The sequence below is a fragment of the Phaseolus vulgaris genome, chromosome 10 (genome assembly GCF_051622355.1).
Source record: "Phaseolus vulgaris cultivar YP4 chromosome 10, ASM5162235v1, whole genome shotgun sequence".
Taxonomy (NCBI): domain Eukaryota; kingdom Viridiplantae; phylum Streptophyta; class Magnoliopsida; order Fabales; family Fabaceae; genus Phaseolus; species Phaseolus vulgaris.
This window is the reverse complement of record NC_143507.1, coordinates 45,644,472-45,667,929: the sequence shown is the minus strand read 5'-3', so window position 1 is coordinate 45,667,929 and position 23,458 is coordinate 45,644,472. Positions and strand designations below refer to the sequence as shown.

The following is a 23,458-nucleotide window of genomic DNA, read 5'->3' as shown; positions in this document are numbered from 1 at the left end:
GTTGATTTACATATTAATTTTTTAAAATCTGATTATTTTTATTTATACTACAAAAATACATTATATTAATTTTAGTTTTAAATATACATTAAATAAACAAATTTATTTTATATAATTTTCTTTATTATATAGAAATAAAATAAATAAATTATTTATTAAGTATTGTACTAAAAATATTAAATATTGAAATAAAACAAAAGTATTATATTATAATATAGTTATATATATATTTATATATATATATATATATATATTAAAATAAATAAGATTTTGTAACAGTAATATCTGTCCGTTGAAACAAACTCAAACTAAGAAATATTTCAGTTTTAAAAAGTGTATTTTTTTATTAATGTATTTATCCATGAATGGTTCTTCTATATTTTTCATAAAACACATCATTTTTTGGGTTTTTAAAATTTTCAAAATGACAGAAAAATTACATATGAAACATTTAAAATATAAACGAATATGTAATAGTTAATTAAATAATATTTACATCATAAAAAATAAAAATATTTTGTTTTTCCCAAAGTTTCTTAATGCAATAATTGTGATTTTATAAAGTAATTTTTATCTTTTTATTAAAAAAACAATAAATTTAAGTATATGTATTACATGCAATACAATTAAAATGTTTTAAAATTATATAAAAAAAATTAGGATGATGACATGTATACAAAAATTAACAATATAAAGAGAGAGATCATAAAGAAAGAGAAGATAAATGAATAAGGATGGTGGAGGAGTGACAAATTATATTTATAGAATTATTTTAAAATATCAATTAATTTAAAAGAATGGGAGAGAATGTTGTAAGGTATGAGCCTCAGACACTTCTGTTAAATGGGCGTATCCGTGTCGGACACACGTATCAGTGTCGACACTCGTAGGACACTTATCGGTGAAGCATTTAATTCAAAAAATATTTGTTGGATTTTTTAAAATTCTAACACGGTCCTGACACAATTTTAAAAGGTATAAATACAATAATTTTCTAAAAGCTCTAATTTATTGTATAAATTTTTATTATGATTATAAAAATAAAGAACAAATTCTTTTGAACCAGTCATGAAAAATATCTTTATGCTCCCAAAAGAATCTGAAACATACTTTTGCACATAAATATTTATTTTCAATTTATATAATTCAAAATTATATAATATATAGATCCGTGTCACCGTGTCCTACATTTTAAAGATTATACATATCTTCGTGTTTATATCTGTGTCGTGTCAGTGTTTGTATCCGTATGTGTGCTACATAGGTTGTAAGTCACTACAATTCTCATTCTTTATTTCTTTTTTTTTCTTATATATATATATATATATAGAGAGAGAGAAAAGTGCGTGAGCCATGTTTTAAAACAATCTAAATTTTAAATTATAATATTATAAAAAAATATAATTTGATATTATAGTAAATATATAAAACACAATATAAGTTCTACAATCATTAATAATTTAAAATGCTTAAAAGAAGTAAAAATTACATTGAAGAACAATAACTGAAATTAATAATTATGAAGTTGACACAATTTTAAAAAATAAATTTACAAAAAGTAAAGAACTATGAATTTTAGAAGAATAAACATTAATTATATTTGAATAAAATAAACTAAATATGATATAAATAAGATGAATAAATCATAACCATAAATTGTTCAAATCTCAACAAAGTGAGAGAGGAATTTAAGAAAATTGTTGTTTAAGTTTGAACAAAGTGAGATAGAAATTAAGGAAAGTAAGAAATAATAAACAATAATATAAAATAATCATTCCTCATAAAAGAAGAATAACTCGAATTTCGTTAGTTAATTCGTTTACATGTGTTTCAAAGACAATTTTGTCACTTTCTTTGAAGACGTTTAACCTATAGAAATTATTTCATCCACCTCCAATTTTTGTTGATTTATTTGTCCCATTTTTTTCATTATTTTACACTTTTCAAATTTGAGATGGCCATGAAGTTAATAGATTTCATATTCGAATTACGTATATAAGTCGCAAATGGAAGATGCAAATTTTGTCAGGTAATATTAATGTAATTTAGATCGCATGTAAATTTTAAAAAAATCTTAAATAAAAATAGTAAAGGAAAAATAATCAAATGAGTTGATTGAAAGTTGAAAGGAGTTAGAGTTACTTCAAAAGGATGGTATGGACCATCGAGAAAGTTGAAAGGACTTATGCATCTTGCGACTATAAATGGTGAATACTAACTTTTAAAAAAATAATATAAAAATAAGAGTTTGCCACATATCGAAAAAGAATACGATGGTTTCCTTTAAAACCATACAATGTTTGTAAGTCAAAACATCCATAAGTAATTTGTGGTTTAAGAATGTTCATATTATAACTAACTATATATACATTCTCTTTATGGTCTTCTAATAACCATTCGTGATTAAGCTCCCCTTTAAACTGGACAATAAATACATAATCCACATTGCCAAATTACTTGTAAATTATTGTATACATGTACAAAATTATCTAAACTTGTTAAGAGCGAAAAAGATAATGACTGATAAAAGCAAAAAACATACCTAATGTTGGAAACTCATGCACCCAAAGAAGTCTTTATTGTCTCGATCATTGTTTGTGTGCTCATCATTTGTCCTTAATTGAATAATACAAAGAGAGTAGAAATGCAAAGAATGCATAGAGAAATAAGGAATAGACAATCGGGTAAGAGATGTTAACAGATCATAGAAGGGTAATGATTGTTTAATGATTAATGTGGTGTAATAAATGTCATATTTGTATTCCAACTGTAGTAAAGGTAGCATTAAATTAACTGCACGATTTCAAGAGGGGATGGTTGAAGAGTTCCTTATTTGAAGAGTGAACGGTTTGGAAGTTGTGTGTGATTAAATGAATAATTAAATAATATGTATTAAATAAACAAACAAAACGGCATATTAATAACATATACCCTTTTATTTATTAGTTTTTTATACCGAAATTATCACTCTCAATGGAATTTTATTTATTTTAATATACGAGTCTAGTTAAGTTCAATGATAACTGCAAAAATATAAGACATTGCATCTTTAGACAACATATGAACATGGTATAGCAGTGAAGAATCAAAAGTTAAGAATAATATTTTGGTATAACAGGCTTGTTTTGAATGTTAACCACGTGGAAAAAAGTGAACACATTCTTAATAATAAAGTAAGTTGTAATAGAAAATATGTAAACCTATATATAAAAATGAAAATTGAAAACATATGTTTGAGCACTTCATATTATTAAATAAACAAAATTGAAGTAAGGCATCAAAGTGTCAATTAGAGCAAAGTATTGTAATCGAGTTCAACACTAAATTCCATCTTACAAAAATATTAACACTTTATTAAGTTGTAGTACCTCTTCCTTTGTGATTTTTCTTATGAAAAGCAACCAGTATAATTTTTCTTTTCCCTCTTGCATTTTTTTTATCATCTGAATGAATAAATGAAGCCAAAGAATTAGAAAACAAACACTATATATACAAAAAACAAAACATAGTTTCGACAAAAACAAATTATAAAATAAACCTCACCATTGTTTATTTCAGATAACAATATCCTATTGGGAATGACATGTGCTACAAATAGTGATACATGAATAAATTCATATGCATATACAATTAAATTTGTACTATGAGTAAAAAATGTAAGAAAAATGTTCAATTGATGCGTTAATAACTAACCATGAACTTGGTGAGTTAACAAACGTTGTGCATTATCCATTGTTTCAATACTTGACAATGATTGTGTACTTTAATCCATGATGTTCAATTCATTGTCACAAGTCATGTCTTGAGAAAGAGACAAACTTTTGTTAATAACTTGAAAGGTTTGAGGATATCAATACTAACTTAGTATATAAATGTATTTAGTCAACAACATAATTGTCAAATAAGGTACACTTCATTTGGAAGTTGTTGCAAAGAAATCAAAGGTGGTTAAACAACAACAAATTGCAACATTTAAAGTTTTACTTCTCAAAGAAAACAATATCTTACCCATCAGCTTCAATGGATATAATAATCAACTTTGTTGTAAAATGTTTTTATGAAATTAAAACTTAATCAAACTGATTATGACTTTATCATCGGAGTACATTGCAGGTATATCCACTCAACCGGGAGTGAGCTCAAGTACACATAGTCGATAATCACTACAAAAAAATGTGTAAAAAGTGGCGGTTTTAATATGGCAGTTATTGATAACCGCCACAAATTTCAGTATAATACGTCATTTCATTAACCGCCATAATTATCTTTCAAATTATGTCATTTTTAATTGTCATAATTTTCCTTCAGAATTGAAAACTTGCTTTATTCCTTTATTCCTATATTCACATTTTTAACTTGATTTAAAAATCCTTCAATTTTTCACTTGAAAAATGAATTTTTTTTTAAAACTTAAGAAAATAACTTTTTTTTGAATTTCATTTTGAAAACCAGAGTGAACCCTAACTTTAACGCTTTCACTCTCGTCCTTCTCTCTACCTCACATCACACGAACCTTAGCGCTGGCTGCTTCCACACGAATCGAGCGCTCTCTGCCTCACACAAACCCTAGCGCTTCAATTTTTCACTTGAAAAATGAATTTTTTTTTAAAACTTAAGAAAATAACTTTTTTTTGAATTTCATTTTGAAAACCAGAGTGAACCCTAACTTTAACGCTTTCACTCTCGTCCTTCTCTCTACCTCACATCACACGAACCTTAGCGCTTGCTGCTTCCACACGAATCGAGCGCTCTCTGCCTCACACGAACCCTAGTGATGTATGCCTCACACGAACCCTAGTGATGTATGCCTCACACAAACCCTAGCGCTCGCTGCCTCACACGAACCTAGCGTTATCTGCCTCACACGAACCCTAACGCTCTTTGCCTCCATATGAACCCTACCGCTCTCTGCCTCACAAAACCCTACTCTCTCTGCCTCTACACGGAACCGATTTGAAGGTAATTAAATGCTCGCGCGTTCTCTTATCAATGTCGACCATCGGTTTTGTTTGATGTTTAGGATTTGTCATGTGATTCTATTTGTGTATTTCATTATGTGTTTCATCTTTTTACTAGGTAGCTAAAGAGCAATTGAAGCAAGTTATCACAGAGGCGGCAGGGGAGAAAGAGTTTCCTCAGACTTCTTGTGACAGTAAGTGCCTTGGTTGTGTCTATGTTTAGCGGGAATCAAAGTCATCAGACTTCAAGGGTGTTTCAGGTGCGCATATGTATCTTTGTATGAGCATGCACTTTATAATAATTATAACACTGTACAATTCGAACAAAGTAAAAGAATGTAAAATCCCTTGTTGTATTCCTTATTTTGTGCTTTATGTTTTTTCTTTTCATATTTTTGATGGCACTGCATTAGTTTTTTTGTGTCTTGATTTTTTAATTTTTCTACACAATATGCATACCTCCCAATCGTTTAATTGTAAGGCATACATTGGAAGATCCGATATAAACCTTTATGTACCATTTGTTAGAAGACTGCCTAATCATTGTTGGTAGTTGAGGAAGTTGACTTATCTTAGAAGTTCTCATTCAGTGTGTTTGGTGGCATCACTCGTCTGATTAGAATTCCAAAGTCTCTACATAAATATGAACTAACAACAATTAATCTTCGTTTTCCTTTGTCTGAATTAATTTTATTTGTTGAATTTGAATTTCCTTTTTGGCATCTAAATACACTCAAGCTATTTATCACTGTCTAGAGGGCAGTTGTCCTGTTATGAATATTAGTTATATTGAATGTTATAACTGGTGGCTAAATTTAATCTCGTGCAATCTTTTTTTGGGACATAATCATCGATAACATCTCTAATGAAGCTAACATGTGAATTTTCATTCTGCAGCTGTTGTCACTGATAGAATTCGAGAAGCTCATCGAAATGAGTATGCTCCATTAATGATGTTATTTCCAGGTTATCATCCTCTTTGCTCTTTTTTTGGAGAGGGATTGATCAAATTTATTCTTTCAATATTTGGTAGTGTTTGGTATCCTGTTGTGTCCAATATATAAAAAAATTATATAATCTTAAGAAGATGAAGCCACAGTAGTTGGCAGTTTTTATAAGTTATTAAATTTTTTTTACCCCTACCCACCTCTTTGTTCTCTATTATATTAAGAGGAAGGTATTGATTTTGTATATACTGGCGCATAAAATTATTGATGTGGATTTTTCTACTTTTATTTCAACTTGTATTTATAATGAAATTAATTTTTTATGATTATAGTTGTTGTATTTCTTGACCTTTTATCCTATTTGTTAATACTAAATCCATGTTCTCATCCACAGGCAGAAGTTTATGTTTTTAGTTCACTCTTTTCTCTATAAAATCCATTTTCAACCTAAAGATTCATTAGTTATGTTCACTTCTTAGTGGCCACACCTCTCATTTCTGTATCTTAAAATATAATTCTGTAGCTTTAAGTTCTTCATGTTTATTAATTTATTCTGCTGCTATTAATTGTTGCATATGGTTACAGTAGTCGAAGTTTATCAGTTTCTTTCACTCATTTCTATTTATCATTTACAATCACTTAATTTAATGATATGGGTATTCTACAGAAGGTACAACCACAGATGGAGAGTTCCTCCTTCCATTCAAGACTGGTGGTTTTTTAGCAAAGGCACCAGTACTTCCTGTGATTTTAAGATATCATTACCAGAGATTTATCCCTGCCTAGGATACCATATCTGGGGTAAATACTTAAATAGTAATGAAATGACACGTTTTTTGCTGGATTCTGATTATAAAAGCCAATCTTATACCCAATATATAAATTGTTCTATTTCGATAACTGTTATATTTTGAATCTAGAGGTGTACCTAAGGTTTGAATTCTATATAGTTACTTTTTCTAGAATGTTCTTCTGAAAGTATGATGCCATGTCTGAAATTGTGAGAAAGGTAGTGGAACTCTTTATTCTCACTTGGCTTCATACTTGCTAGTTGATAGTGCAATTTCTTTTTATTTTTTCTTTTGCGTGAGTAGCTCAAAAACATTCTTTCTGCATGTGTAAAGCGTAAAAAGTTGTAGTGCGTTTTAGAACAGAGACCAGCTTTTGTCCTTCAAAGGATGTTGTGTTAACCATCTAGGAGAAACGATTTGTTTCTGCTATTACTATTCTTATTTTAATTTTATCTGCTCATTTTCTATAAGAAACTCTAATAAAATTTAATTCTTTGAAATCTTTTGGTAATTTCTATTGTATAAATTGTCATCTTTCTTAGTAACATTTGTTTTTATTCTTTTATTTAAGTGTACATTTACATTGGCAGGTGCGGCATGTGATATTTCTCCTGTGTCAGTTTGTGAATTATATGGACGTGATCCAATTACCTGTTTACCATCCCTCAGAACAAGAGATGAATGATCATGTTTCAAGACTGAAATGTGATACCATAAAATCTAGATTGATTCTATATTATCTAAAAGGAAAGACAAACAATTCTAGCTAATTTGCAATAATACCAAACAGTAAAATAAAGTCCTAAAATTAGTTTATAACGTAACTCCCAAAATTAGTATTAATCTATATCAACCAATTAAGGCTTTTTTTTATTTATGAGGAATCCACTAAAATAATTATTTTAGATGTTTCAAGATGAATCTAATGTAACAGAATGTTTTCATGGATTGAGAAACCTGCTAAATACACTGATATTTTTTCAGAGATTCCATGATGGACCCTACAACTGTATTTGGAATGATTTTCGGAAGTGAAGTTTTTGAAGAATATATTGGACAACTTGCACTGGCTTCTTTAACATTATAGAGATTGATGAAGACATACAGGATCCTGAAGTTCAGAGGCAAAAAATTCAAGAAAAGATGAAGGTTTTTTTTTTTCTAGTTCTTTATGATGGTTTTCCCAAATCCTTTGTACTGCTGCCCCTCATATTTTAGTAGCTGGAACTGTTTCTTTGATGTAACCGTAGGCATGGCAGAAGGAAAGGGTGCAGAAGCTTTCAGCAATTCTGAAAGACCGACTTCAACTGTCTCTTGTTGGTCAAGAAGAAGAATTTACTGCATGGGCAAAGTCAGAAGCTCGTAGGCTCTCTAAAGCTGGTAAATTCCTCTGTTTATGGTGTAATTTTAGTAATGTATTATTCAAAAGTTTCAATAATTGAAACATTTTCATTTTCAAAAGTGTTAATTTATTGTCTATGCCACGTGCATTCTACACTTCTCTTTCAATTGGGACCTATCTTTAGCACTATTTGAGGTTGTAATATACAAGGGACTGAAATAAATTATAATGATTTATGGATATAAATTATAATGATTTATGGATGTAATATAAGTTTTAAGTTTTATTTCACAGAAATTTGTTTTAGAGGTGCAAATATTAAGTTTTTCTTTTCAGTTTTGAAATATAATTAGTATTCTTGAAATAAATTAAAACATATATTCATTTTGCTGTAATTTAGAATCTTCAAGAATGCTTCAACATGCTATAGAAATTACATTATTTTTTTAGTCAAAGAAGATGTCCAAATAATGTCTAATTTGTAAGCCTATTATGCTAGCAAATCAGGTCTGTTGTCCTAGATTTCTGTAGTTGAATTATTAGGATTCTTACTATGCTACAATGTTATTAAGTTGTGCCAAGCTTGTACTAGTTGTGCCGCATTTCTTCTTGAGCTTAAGTACAATTTCAGGTATTTGAATGATGAATCTATCCCATGGTTGTAAAATTTTATTCTAATACTGTTTTCATTTATTTTTTAAAAATTGTCGATTAATTGTGAACATATTTTAAGTTATTTCAGGTACCGGATGTTGGAAGTGGTGCTTAATTGATGATGATGTATTGATCATGATGATATACAGGACTGCCTTGTACTTTTGAACAATTATGTGTTATTTTAAACTTTATTAGGGATGCATGAACTTTTTGTGTTTTAATTTTCAATGAAATGAATGGATGATTATAACTTTATACATTGTTTTATTTTATTATGAAAAAGTGGTGGTTAAATTTTATAATTGTATAAAACAAATTATAAAAAAAATATTATAAAATAGTGGTGGTTAAATTTGGGTTTATGTGTTTTAATTTTCAATTACATATAAATTTTGAACATTATTATGTGTGCTTTAATTTTCAATGAAATGAATGGATGATTATAACTTCATACATTATTTTATTTTATTATGAAAAAGTGGTGGTTAAATTTTATAATTGTATAAAACAGATTATAAAAAAGTGGTGGTTAAATTTTATAATTGTATAAAATAGATTATAAAAAAGTTGTGGTTAAATTTTATTTATTCATAATTAGAATTACGTCAGTTAAAATCGCCACTACTTATGTATATTATAGTGTCAGAATCTTCTTCAATGAATGTAAATTACGACGGTTATAACTGACAGTACTTACATATAAAAACTGTCACTACTTACACTATGTTTAAAGTGGCGGGTGTTGCGGCGGGTAGCATAAAACCGCCACATAAAACTTTGTGGCGGCCAGTTCTATGGCGGTTTGGGAAACCGCCACAAGCGTATATTGCGGCGGTTATAAACGCCAATTTATACGAAAATAACCGCCACAATATACACTTTTTTTTGTAGTGAATGAGCCAAAGTCCACTAAGTTGAGAGAGTCCAAGTTCATCTAGCAAAAGTCCAACACAACCAATCTAGTGACCGGAAACTCAAAGCAGTCAGCGAGATACCGGAAAGTCGTGAGGAGGAGAGGAAAAATAGTTATTTACTTCAAAGATCACATAAGAACAAAAAGTTTAAGTCATTCATATGATTAAAGTGAGTAGAAGTTTTATTCTTGGTCAATCACAAACATTTATTTTAATATTTAACTAATTTTATTAGCATAAAATATTAAATAATAAATTTTATTAGGATTAATTTACTCAGAAAAATTAAATAAACATTAGTAATATATGTACATAACATAAAAATATTAATAGAATTTTAAAAAACTCTAGCCGTTTTTGAAAAACAAAATGATCCTGTTAGTTTAACTCAGATTGCCACGTTTAATAGAGATCTAATATTTGAAAAAATTGACTTAAAAGTTGGAATTAAGTATTTTGTGTAAAATATTTACACGATCATTGCATTTTAATGAAATTTTATGATATTTACAGAAAATGGTAATACAAATATAGATATATAACTAATAAATTGTTTAAGTAAATTTCTTTATAATGTATTTGTTTAACGTAAGTTTTAATTTTTTTTAATTATCCTAAAAATATTAATTAAAAATAGTAAACAAAAACTATGACGAATATATTCATAATATTTAATTAAAAAAACAGTAATGTCTAGCACAAACATTCACACGGATAAAAAATACGTATAATCTCTAAAATATAAAATACGCGAACACAAATTTATGTATTATATAATTATAAATTATATAAATTGACAATAAAGATTTATGTGTAAAAATATGTTTTAAATTTTTTTTTAGCAAAAAGATGTTTTCCTAACTCGTTATTTTGTTACTTATTTTTTATAATCATAATCAAAATTTATACAATAAATTTAAGTTTTTAAAAAATATGTTAGAATGTTACTATAATTATTGTAAATTTAATAAATATTTTTTTTTGAAGTTGATATGGATAGAGGTGTGTATTTGAGAAGGACATAACACCGAAGTGTTGGAGTTAGTGAAGTGGTAGACGTGGAAGCATTGAGTTCTGAATTGTCCCGGCTATTATCCAATCCAAAATTATGTGGTCAAAATTATTCCTTGACAGGTCTACGTGTCTGTTTTTTAACGTATGAACACGGGCCACTCATCACATTTTCTGGTTACAATGTACAAGCGTAAGAAAGCCGAAACAAAACTAGCTGAAAAGCTTTTGTGGAAGCACATTCACCTGAATTTGGGTTGAATCATGAATGCTGCAGCAGCTTCAGCAACAGTAGCTAATAGCAGTTTTTACTCACAGACACAGTGCAGATTATCCTCGGATCTTCGAGGTTCGATTCCATTCTCTAAAGTGAAACGTTTCCTATTCCTCAACGACGTTCATCCACGGAAGTCTGGGCTGGTGCTAGTGCCCAGGGCTGCTGATGGCAAGGACAGCAATGAGGGCGGCGATGAGGTAGAAAAGCAGCAGCGTGTGATGCAACAACCACCGGTGTCGCTTAGCCTGGATGACGTGAACCCCGTGGGACTGGGTCGAAGATCGCGGCAGTTATTCGATGAGGTTTGGAGAAAGTTCTCGGGATTGGGTCAGATTTCTAGAACCATCCGCTCTGATGATCAGGAGGCTCTCGATGCCCTTCTCGTCCGCGAAGGTCCCATGTGCGAGTTCGCAATTCCTGGCGCTCAGAATACAACTGTGCTCGTTGTTGGTGCCACTAGCCGCATCGGTCGCATCGTTGTTCGCAAGCTCATGCTCAGGGGTTACTCCGTAAAGGTCCCCAGCCTTTACACACTGCTCTATTTTGTGTTCACTTTATTATTATTATCGCACTCCTTATTAATTAAATTAAATAATACGTGGCTTTCATGATTCAACAGCGATCAACATAAAATGGTCTATGATATTGATTTTTTTTTTCTGTAATAAAGGCTTTGGTTAGGAGGGCGGATCAGGAGGTGGTAGACTTGCTTCCAAGGTCGGTAGAGATAGTGGTTGGGGATGTTGGTGATCCCACCACTGTCAAGGCTGCCGTAGAAGGTTGCAATAAAATAATATATTGTGCCACTGCACGCTCTGCTATCACTGGGGATCTCTTCCGGGTTGATCATCGAGGAGTTTATAATCTAACTAAAGCATTTCAGGTCTGTCTCCACACTTTGATACCCCTCCTCTACAGACACAAATACACAAGAAGAAAAGGAAAAAACAGTGCCACTTTACATTCCTGCCTTCATGAAAGGAAAATTAGAAAGTTAGAATCCAGACAAATCCCACCCCCATTTGCATATATAGAAATGCCTTTTACATATTAACACAGATCCAATGCTGCCTGGTAAAACTTAAATTGGACATAATTTCAGGATCACAATAACAAATTGGCACAATCACGGGCTGGGAAAAGCAGCAAAAGTAAGCTCTTGATTTCCAAATTCAAATCTGAATCTTCATTGCATGGATGGGAAGTTCGTCAAGGAACTTACTTCCAAGATGTACTTGCCACAAAATATGATGGAGGGATGGATGCTAAATTTGAGTTCACCGAGAATGGAGATGCTGTTTTCTCAGGTATATTTGGTGGATATTAATGAGCCACACCAACAGGTTTTATAATATTTTTTAGGATTTTGTTATGTTCTCTACATATGACATGTTTAGGCAGTTGTTCCTTAAATTATGCTTATCAAGTTTTAGTTAGTTTCTGCATATTTGATTTTTTTTTCCTGTATCAATGTAGAAGAATATCAGTTCACAAAATATACACGCTCTGTTGTTCTTATTTTGACTCCTTATATTTTTTTTAATAACCAACAACTTTTACCCACTCAAATATTTCCATATTGATTTCAGGGTATGTTTTCAATAGAGGAGGCTACGTGGAACTATCAAAAAAGCTTTCCCTACCATTGGGTTATACTCTTGACAGGTATGAAATATTAGATAGATGACTTTTGTGGATAAAATAACCTTCCAAAATGTTCTGTATAATTCTAGTTTGCTAAAATTTGGAAATTCTATAATGCATTCAAGCATAATGAGTTTATCTATAATGATAGGTATGAGGGTCTGGTTCTCTCTGTTGGTGGCAATGGAAGATCTTATGTATTAATTCTAGAAGCTGGTCCTTCAGCAGATCCAAGTCAGAGTAGATTGTATTTTTCAAGAATTAGTACAAAAGTGGGATTTTGTAGGGTAAGAATCATTTTCCTTTTAACAAATTATAATTCTCCTTTCTCACTATCCTGCTTTGAAATTTCATCATTTTTAGAAGCTTTCATATCTCCTGTCTGTATTACTATGACAGGTTAGAGTACCATTTTCATCGTTCCGTCCAGTGAAACCAGATGATCCAGTGTTAGATCCTTTTCTTGTACATACTTTGACGATACGCTTTGAGCCTAGAAGACAGGTTCACTTCCTTACGGCTTTTAAATCACTTTCTTAAACTTAGCTTGTATTTTAGGACCTTGTATTTGTATTTTTAATATAAATTCCATTTTTGCAATATAATTCCCCAACAATTTGTATTTTTATTTTTAAATAGTGTATAATTGCAGTGTGCTGATGCTTTTTTCATTTTTGTTTCAGAAGCCTGTTGAAGTAAATGCAACAATGCAACAGGATTTAAGAAGCTTTAAGCTTATATTGGAATATATTAAAGCCTTGCCTGTAAGTGCTTCAATGCAATTTCTTTTTATTGTGGCATAAGCTACAATGTTGTCATATACTTGTCTAATGTTCATTATATATGTTTTGTAAAGCAATAGTTCAATTGAAAATTACAATTGGACTTGTTAGATGTATGAGGATAATTTAGTTTTTCCCTTTCCTTTTCTACTTGAGATATTAAATTACAAGGATTCTATCAATATTGTGGATTATGGAGTATAAAGAGTGACATTAGTTTATTTTATTATAATCTTTATTTTTCTATTTTGTAAGGCATAGTTATTGTTCCACAAGTGAAAATATTTTACAAATTATGACTATTTTAGGAGAAATCTTTTGGTTAAGCTACACACAAAAGTCCATTCACAAAAACTTCACATTCTAGAAGTCCAATTTTGGCCATAAGTGTGAGTGTTAGGATCCCACCTTGGCTAGATATATGGCCAAAGTAATTGTCCTCCCTTAACTAACTTGAGGTGGGTTAATGAATTCAAGAAAAGATTGTATATGGAGATATCAAGATTGAGTTTGTTAATTCTAATGATCAACTAGCATATATTTTTACTAAATAATTACAAGAACTTAGAATTAATTATATTTGTAATAAGTTTGGTACATACGATTTATATTCACCAACAGGAGGGGAGTGTTACGGGCTTAGGCCCATCTCTTTGTATTTTCTTATTTGTAAGTGCATGACCCTATGTGCTCATACAATAGGGATTTAGCCTATGCCTCTCTTTTATTTTAAAAGGTCTATTGTGGTGAAATATATTGATTCGAAGTTGGCCCTAAAGATTGGAACCATGGAGAATATTGTATAGTAATGGGAGCTAGGGGCTCATTAAATGATGATAGCATGTAAAGGTGGTATGACTAATTTTAATGCAAACTTGTCATTGATTCGAGATACTGCCACCATGATCACTAACATGACCATATCATCCACTGCAACTGTGATCAGAGCCACAAAATCATTGAAATTTAAGTTATTTGAACTAGAATTCTGATCATAAGCAAACTATGTTTCTTCAACATCATTTTGCACAAGTTGAGAAGCAGACTAAGCGAGATTAACAAAAGGTGAACACTGAATCTGAAGACACCTTCTTTCGATACTTTTGCAAATACAACTCCTAAGCAAGGATGAGACCTTTAACTTCCTCAATAGTGATATCTTCAATACAACTCTCAATGAGAGCAATAAAAAAATCAAAATCTTGAGGTAATCCTTCTAGAATAACATCCATGTGCTCACATGGTGTGATAGGATCACCAATAGAAGATAAATAGTCAACTAGAGTGCTTTTAATTTGAAGCAAAAATTCAGCAATAGGTCGATTTTCCATTGATGAATTATTGACAAGCCTTGTTGCGAGTCTGAAGGAGGAAATATGAATGGATTTTATACCATAGTTCCTATGCATGCATGCATTTGAGGAGGGAAAATAAAATCAAACTTGAAGTTGAGCAATATATTCTGAATTAATACTTTTAAGATGGCGATCTTCCTCTACAAGAAAACTTGGAGGGATTCAAGGAGAAACAACATAGTGATGTGCCTTGATGGCAGACTCAATTTGCTGACTAGATAAATGTTTTTGTCATCTAATTTTTCAGTAATCTGATGTGAAAAAGTAGTAGGAGCTGAGATAGGAATCATAGCATCTAACAAAGCTTGTGATGTTTTAGGTTGTGGTTGTGGTGGAGGAGGATGGTCGTAGTAGCCATTACTATGGATCACGTAGTTCTTGATACCATATTAAGAGAAAAGAATGAATAGAGAGAAGAAAACTGATTTAATAGAGTTTTTACAAGTGGTGAGCTTTTGTTTACAACAACTATATCTAGACAACAAAAGCTCATCTAAATAAAGAAAACAATTACAACAATTGCCTAACGCCCAATGAGAGCTATAATTGTCTAACAAAGAACCTGACAGTACCAGTTGTAACTATCAAATATAAAACAGAGAATGACAGTACCAAACTAACATATTACAACTAAAGGAATTATTCACTCACATGGTCCTGCAACCTTTTTAGTTGTTTAAGAATTAACAACTTGGGCTAGTTTATGTTAAGATGGACTTTTTCCCTTCCCCAAAAATATCACTTATTATATTATGCATCCTTTTCATATGTGATTTTAGGTATATTGACATTGTAGAGCTAGTCGTGAAGTGGTATACTGTTACTGCACTCAGTACTTGTAGGCATACAATTTTTCGTTATTTTTTTGCAGATCATGTTCTACTTGTTGCCAACAATGTGAAAAAAGAAAACATTAAAGATTAGTTTTTTTTTTTTAAATCAGAAAGAAAGAATGCTATTACATCACTATAAAAGACTCTACCTAACAAGGCATCTAGATGATTTATGTTTTGTTATAATGTTACTGGTATAAGCACACTAATGGTAAATCTCCGTGTGATTGTACTGCAGACTGGACAAGAAACTGATTTTGTCTTAGTTTCATGTTCTGGACTAGGAATTGAGCCTTCCAGACGGGAACAAGTTCTTAAAGCCAAGAGGGTTGGTTTGATTTATTTGTTTTGTTTCTTTTACTTAGTAGAAATTTATTACTTCTTTTTTATTTTTTTGGTCATCTCTGATCATGTTAATGTTGAATTCTCCAGGCCGGTGAGGACTCCCTGAGAAGATCTGGCCTCGGATACACAATAGTTCGTCCTGGTCCATTGCAGGTAAAGTTTCCACTATTGCTCAAAGATAAAAAATGTGATTGATTTAGTTGCAGAAATAGGCAGTGACACTAGATGATACTATGAAATGTCTTTATCTCTAATTGATGTGGGATCTTCAACATTTCCAATCCAATTCATCATAACCAAACACATAGAGATCTACACATAGAGATAGATCGACACCACTTCATTAAAGAGAAACTGAATAGTGACCTTAATACTTATCACTACTTCTTATGTCCCATTTGGGCTTCAGTTAGCAAATATGTTTACCAAAAGTCTTTCCACTGAACGATTTCATGATCTCACGTGCAAGCTGTGAATGATGGATATCCATTCACCAACTTGTGGGGGAGTGTTGTTAGTAGGATATTAAGTGTTCTACTAGAAATTGTTAGAAGATTCTAGAGGTAGAATTATCTATATATAGAGACTAATGTATTGTTTCAAATTAATCAATTGAATAAAATCTTCTCTCGATCAGATTAAAATAATTTTCAAGTTGCATTATTTTGATATAAAATCAGACCTGTGACTAAAAAAGCAATATAATTTGATAATACAATTCCTACATTTAATAATAAATTAAAAAAGTTTGAAGAAATAAAATTTATTGTTCTTTCTCTTGTCAACTAACTTGTAGTTTTTCTGACAGGAAGAACCTGGAGGGCAGCGTGCGCTAATATTTGATCAAGGAAACAGAATATCTCAGGTTAGTCTATTTTATTCTGTGCTAAAGGAGAGTAGCAACACTCTTTTCTACATTCTCTTTTTTATTGATTGAAATTCATGTGGTCTCCCTAGTTTGAAATTAGGAAATGAGGCACATGTTTACCCTATGAACTTCACCCAATAAAGAGAGAGTGCATGAAAAGGGAAGTCTCAGAGTTGCTAGCATTTCTCTTTTATACTATCTTTGTGGTAGTGTTGCCCTCTCTCCCAGTTGCAATCGGATACACATGCCATTTTTTGAAGTTTTTTCTTTCGATCTTTATTTGTTTTGCTTATTGTATTTCATATACTCAAAAACTGTTTTGCATTAAATAACTATCTGTGTAATGCCAGTTGCTAAACTTGTTTTTCAGGGCATCAGCTGTGCTGATGTAGCTGATATATGTGTGAAGGCACTGCATGATACAACTGCAAGAAACAAAAGTTTTGATGTGAGTAAACCTTGTTGGTTTTAAGATTGAACTTTGATCCCAAATGAAACTAAACCTCTTCAACCCTATCCTGTAGGTATGTTACGAGTATATCGCTGAAGATGGAAGGGAGCTTTATGAGCTGGTATGCGAAAGATGATTGATCGCATTTTTCTAAATAGAAAAAGTATGATGAATATAAACTGGTTATTTTTGTGTCTGCTTAGGTTGCACACTTGCCCGACAAAGCAAATAACTACTTGACACCAGCACTCTCGGTCTTAGAGAAGAATACCTGATCATCCCTTGTTGAGAGAAAATACTTTGCAGAAGTAAGATTTCATAAATTTGCTACCTGTGTTCTGCCTCTACATGACTTCCTAGAGTTATTCATGTAATTATTTTTCCTCTGTATATATTCTTGTATAACCCCAAACAACGAGTTGAGAAATTAAATATATTTATAAATTCATCTTTGAAAATTGAAACTATATGAAAATATGGATTTCAATGATTAAAATGCATCATGTCAATCAGTGATATGGATATGTACACCTTACCTTATATAATAAACAATAGCTAAAGTATAATCTTTGTCGCAATAAATATATTGATTTCATTTTCAGACTCTTTAAATTGGATTTTAATTTGTTTGTTTATTTTAAAAGTGAGCACTTTTGGTTTTTTGCCAGGATACATTAAAAGGGGATGGTTAGTAGTAGAAAATAAAATTTTCATGCATGGAAAACATGATTAGCTGAAATTATGACAGGCAAATTCTTCCTGCACCTTACTATGTTCTCGATCCACTTAAAATTGTCGAAAATTTTCCTTCATTTTGAAATTGAGAATCCAAAATTAAAAAAAAAAATACACTCTGAACAAATAAATTCTAGAATAAAATTAAAAAAATCAAAATATCATTCTGAAAAACAAAATCCAAAAATTTATTCCAGAAAAGAGATTTTGGAAATTTGAAAAGAAAAGTGTTTTGAAAATCTAAATCCGAAGACGGGTTCTAAAAAAAATTCCAGAATTTATTTTTGTCTACACTCTCCTCTCATCATTCAAAGTTCTTCTCATAGGATCTTTATTATTTAAAAACGTTTATTATTTTTGAACTAAGGAAAACTTGTGAAATATTTTCTGACTTGTCAACGTTGTTCCTTTGTTTGGTATTGTTGAATCAGTTATATACTTCTCCCAATGACAATAGGAAGAGGATTCAAAATGGTTTTTACTGACGATCTATATTTTTTAACTTAAAAATGTTAGAGATAGTCAAGTTCTTATGATTCACACATTCTTCAAGTGATTTTTACGATAATCATAACAAGTTAATTTATAATAATTAATTTTAATATTAATCAAAATGTGAAAGTTTTATTTTCATTTATTGTGTAAAGTAATATAGAGTTTTCTTAGGTAGATTAACTAGAATTATTATTATTACTAGTTTTGTTTAAATAATTGATATAGATAAAATGTAAAAAGTTATATAGATAATATCATTTATAAATAGTTTTTGTATGATGAATTCAAAAATTAATTTATCCAAACGTAAGTTTTGATTTTTTTTGTAAAAGTTTAATTTTGAATTATCTATTTGATGATTTTTTAAAGAATTTAAAATAATATTTAACAAGAATAACTTATAATATCTCAAGAAAACTAAAACTATATATATACAAGAAAATAATTAAATAACACTAATTACTATGAGAAAGTAATTAAATAGACTAGGTTAGAATTATTAATATTTAAAGTAATTTTTATATTTAACATTAGTTATCAAGGTTTTAGTTATTAACTGTAGTTATTAACTGAAGGCAAAACCTTCAGCAAAGGATCAACCACTAAGACAATGACTAGTTCATAGTGAAACTTAACTATTCCAAGTATACAAATCCTCTTATTCATGTTTGAAGGAGGCATAACCTAGGAGAGGATTTAAATTTTTTTTGTTTAAAAACAATATAGATTTTTGGCTTGTATTTGATCTTAAGTAAATTAGGAGTAGGGTTAGGGTTTCTAAACCTACATAGGGTATAATTGAGCTCAATTACAACCCATATTAAACCATAGACAGATAATTACACCTAGATTAGTCACATAAAACACACACCTTCACACTTGCCATGCGACTTGAAATAAGTGCCACTTTTGAATGTTTTAATTTCAAATTTTTCCACTCATTTCTTTGTAATCCTTGGTCGACCCTTCAACTATTTCAACTATAAATGGAAGTGTTTGACTTTTGAAAATTCAGATGAATGAATATATGCTGCCCACATTGTATATTAGTAATGTATATTAAAATTTTAATTTAAAAGTAAAACAAATATTATTAAGATATTATTATTTATAGATTTCAAGTGAGTGTTTTTTTATTTGGTGGGTGTTACTTGTAAGCCTTATATTCAACAAAGAAAAATTAGCTGCATTATTGTTTAGTACTATACTGTTATTTATTATATATAATAAAATAAGGATTTACTATACAAGTAGATGTGGCGTCATAACATCATATTGACTTTTTTTTACGTTCAAAAAGTTGTCGTTTTTTTTTTCCAAAAAAATACATATTTTAGAGTACTTTGATTGGTTGACGTTGTAATATAATATTAGAAATTATAATTTTTTACATTATTAACTAAAATTAATTTAAAACTTGTATGGTTATGTTTTAACTAAGCAGGCAACAAGGAAAGTTATCCCTTGTTCATTTATCAAATTATATCCTAAACCTTAAACTTCTAAATCCTAAATCCTAAACCCTAAATTTCAAATTCTAAGCCCTAAGTCCCAAGCCCCAAACAAAAATGAACCTCTTTAACAATGGTCTTAACTAAACATAATCAAAATTTGAACATCATTAAGGTGAGGCAAATATTAGAGGCCGGCTCAACAACAATAAGCAAAGTAAACTAACTATCTATCTCCAAATTCATCTATTACAACTTAAAAATGTCAAAAGAGCAAAATATTTAAAATCTGTGATCAATCTATTCATCAGCATTGACCTCCCTTTTCATTCTTAGAATGAAACACTTGAAAACATTTTTTCCAAGATGCATCCTTCTGTTGCTCCAACCATGAGAGAAAAGCACTATCCAGCAAACAAAACAAGTTTACATAGAGAAGCTGGTACTTCACAGGAAGATACCAAAAATTAAAAACCTGCACAACTGACCACACGCCACCTTCTAAAACCAGGGCTGGGACATAATTCCTCTTCAAGTCTTCCTTCACTTTAGGAAGATTCTTTCCAGCACATAATCCCATGTAACTAAAGAAGACAAACAAATGGAACGGACCAAAAATCATGCTATCCATAGCCACTTTAGTGGCCACAAATCTCACAGACTTTGGCATTAGTTGAAGCTTAAACCTTATAAACTTGTCCAAGCCCTCATACCTACAAGACATGAAAGTTGGTTCCTTGTAACTACAACTCCTTTAGCAGCAAGAACTATAACGTTAGAGAGATCAACTGATGGGGATCCAAACACACAGTAATACAGACAGAGAGACCTCCTAAATCTAAAGCACTTATTGCACAAAAATCACACGCGAAGAGTCCATGGCGCCATGTCTAAAAAATTGGATCATGTTGTAACAAACTAATTTACAAAGTCCCCAGTCCGACATAAAAGATCATACTTGTCCCATTACTTCACAAATTCAAATCTACCTCTCATATATGATACCTGAGAATTTCTTTAAAGGTGAATTACATTATCACTATACTATATATGGCCGGAACCGGAATCACCTTCATCATAAAATACCAAAAAGATTACATAACGATCTTGGAAATATCGCTGAACATGTCTTGGGAACCTGATATAACGATTGCTTAAAAACAAGATTAATCTAATTAAAACGTACTTGGTTAGACTAATATGAGGTTAACCATCCCATCCATACTAATCCAGACTCATCCACAGAAAGGTCCAACATAACTCTATAAATAGGTTGACAAGGATCAGGTAGAAATACAATAGCATTTATCACTCTCAACTCAACTACCCAAGAGGATTGACTTGAGCTTTAAAACACCTTTTGCAAGTACATTCCTATCTCGTACCAAAGTATAACATCAACATCGCAAGGAAGACGTCTCGGAAGAAACATAAACTATTAGGCAAGGGACGAGGAGACCTTCTTGATTCATACGAGAATAATTGGCTCGAGAAGGATGTGAGAAAGATATTATAATAGCAACAAGTAACATGATAAACAACCGGCAGAAATCAGTTGACACCCGAATGATCAAAGTAGGCCAAATGACCTTGTTGGTTGAACTACAAAGGTGTGAGAAAGATATTTTAATAGCAACAAGTAACATGATAAACAACCGGCAGAAATCAGCTGACACCCGAGTGATCAAAGTAGGCCAAATGACCTTGTTGGTTGAACTACAAAGGGAGTTGTCAAGCTCAAGAAGCAGAATGCGGAGGAGGTAGCCATCCCAAGACAAGAGAACGAGGTCATGAAAAGAAAGCTAGCAGAAGGGACTCATGTACCCCAAAGTCCTGAAGATAAATCCAACCAAGAAACCTCCACAAAGGGCACGTCACACAGTTTGAGTGTCGGAACACATTTTGTATGTACACACCCCATCTCGTACCGAAGGAGACCATCAACATTATGAGAAGAACATCTCAAAAAACACAAAAACTACTAGGCAAGGCAAACGAGAGCCCTTCTCGGTTCATACAATAACAATCACTTATAAGCAAAAAAAATACCATATAAAGACATGACTGGAAAGCTGCTAAATAAACTGCACAAAATAGGATTCACATACCAGAAGTGTCCAACTGGTCCAACAAAACCAAATCCAAACATACTTGTAACAGCCAAGCGCTTCCAGTTGACCATAAACTTAGCATCGGAGTCCTACCAAATCAACATATAATTTTTGATAGTCAAGAAACCTTATCATTAGTTAATAAATTAAAATCATCCAAGTACAATAAAAAAAATGCACAAGCCAACTTAACCTCCCAACAAGGAGAATTCATGAAACCACCAAGTGATATATCAAAATTCAAAATCAACAAAGCTCGAAATCGAAATGGAAACGTTTTCCACTTAATCCGAAAGATTCTTTAGGATTAATGGTATATATAGTTTCATTAAAATCAGCTTTCATTTTCCATAAAAAATGCCATAAACAATAGTTACATTGAGAAATGCAAGCCATGTTAGTTAAAACAGAAGGATTTGGGAATCCAAACCGTGTTTGCACTTCAACATTGCTGATTTTAGTATATGTTAACATAACAATCCTAGAGTCAGAACGCACTGCTTGAACAGAAAATTCATATGAAGTATAAAGTAAAAGAGAGAGATGCGAGATTGATTAAAAAATTGCAGTGATAAGAAGAGATATAAATGAGAAAGGCAAATGGATTGTTACAGAAAGTTGGAGTCGCTTTTTTGTAGCTGAATGAGTGATGAACTGAGCAGTGAGGTCTCCAACACCCCAGAGGATGGTAGAACTCACGACTTGGGTCTTCACGGGATGAACAGAAAGGCAATTCTGGTACCAGTTCCACACCTTCAACATCCTTTTTCTTCTTTATGTTCCTGTTTTTTCCTCCAAACCAAAAGACCAAAATGGGACATACGAGGTGGTACCACCAAATCAAACCACTTTTGTTATTGGGATAATAAGAAAACTAGGGTAGTCATACGAAGCGTCTTCCTACTAAAATATATATTTTTTTTCCTTATTTTTATATTCAAATTATTATAAAAATATTGTTTTATTGTTATATACCCTTCCACACTCTATTTTCTTAATCTAATAAAGACTTTAGTACAATATTTTAGCCACAAAATTAAATTAAGAATATGTTGAATGCTAAACATTTTTATATAATTTCATACTTATAAAAATGGGTTAAAAAAATTAAGGACAAATTAAGGATGGTGATATGTTAAAATAATATTTTAATTATATTTAATTTATTTTTATTTTTAATTTTAATTTTAATATTACAATATATTATAATATGGTACCAAGTATATTTTTTACTGTCAAATAAATCTTTTCCAAAAATTAAAGGTATTACACCTCTCAAAATCCAAATCCAAGTAAAAAAAATATATATCAAAAGATTGATAGAAAGCTGAATTTATGGCATCAATTTTATTTTATTTTATTAATAAAAAATAAACAATAAAAATACATAAAATAAGTTGCTGGATATACAAATAAAAACATAGATTTTACCAAGACTATTATTTAGACTTTTTATGACTAAACAAAGTTTTGAATTTAAAGATGCGTTGA

General features: G+C 30.8%; 2 protein-coding genes and 1 long non-coding RNA gene across 5 annotated transcripts; 2 read left to right on the top strand and 1 right to left on the bottom strand.

The window, feature by feature from the left end:
- The first annotated feature begins 4,666 nt into the window (after positions 1–4,666).
- On the top strand, positions 4,667–8,916 carry LOC137819647 (uncharacterized). Of its 2 annotated transcripts, XR_011082355.2 has the most exons (7): positions 4,667–4,959; positions 5,077–5,218; positions 5,856–5,924; positions 6,573–6,706; positions 7,681–7,845; positions 7,947–8,076; positions 8,781–8,916. It is a non-coding gene; the product is annotated as an uncharacterized LOC137819647 (long non-coding RNA). The 2 variants fall into 2 exon arrangements; XR_011082357.2 differs by lacking the exon at positions 6,573–6,706 and having other exon boundaries at positions 4,671–4,959.
- Positions 8,917–10,652: 1,736 nt separating this feature from the next.
- On the top strand, positions 10,653–17,633 carry HCF173 (high chlorophyll fluorescence phenotype 173). Of its 2 annotated transcripts, none has more exons than XM_068623670.2 (13): positions 10,653–11,412; positions 11,568–11,780; positions 12,000–12,204; positions 12,487–12,562; positions 12,693–12,828; positions 12,941–13,045; positions 13,225–13,305; positions 15,750–15,839; positions 15,944–16,009; positions 16,665–16,721; positions 17,095–17,172; positions 17,249–17,296; positions 17,379–17,633. In XM_068623670.2, exons 1-13 carry the CDS (start codon positions 10,885–10,887, stop codon positions 17,448–17,450), a joined length of 1,755 nt encoding a protein of 584 aa, XP_068479771.1. In that variant the 5' UTR covers positions 10,653–10,884; the 3' UTR covers positions 17,451–17,633. The 2 variants fall into 2 exon arrangements, 1 of the variants encoding a protein (XP_068479771.1); XR_011082382.2 differs by having other exon boundaries at positions 10,782–11,412; positions 16,669–16,721.
- A 2,341-nt stretch (positions 17,634–19,974) lies between these two features.
- On the bottom strand, positions 19,975–22,848 carry LOC137819721 (protein sym-1). The gene is made up of 3 exons (XM_068623671.1): positions 22,580–22,848; positions 21,965–22,056; positions 19,975–20,569 (listed from the first exon to the last, which is right to left on the bottom strand). The coding sequence occupies exons 1-3, from the start codon at positions 22,727–22,729 to the stop codon at positions 20,164–20,166; spliced, it is 648 nt and encodes a 215-aa protein (XP_068479772.1). The 5' UTR covers positions 22,730–22,848; the 3' UTR covers positions 19,975–20,163.
- Positions 22,849–23,458: the final 610 nt, after the last annotated feature.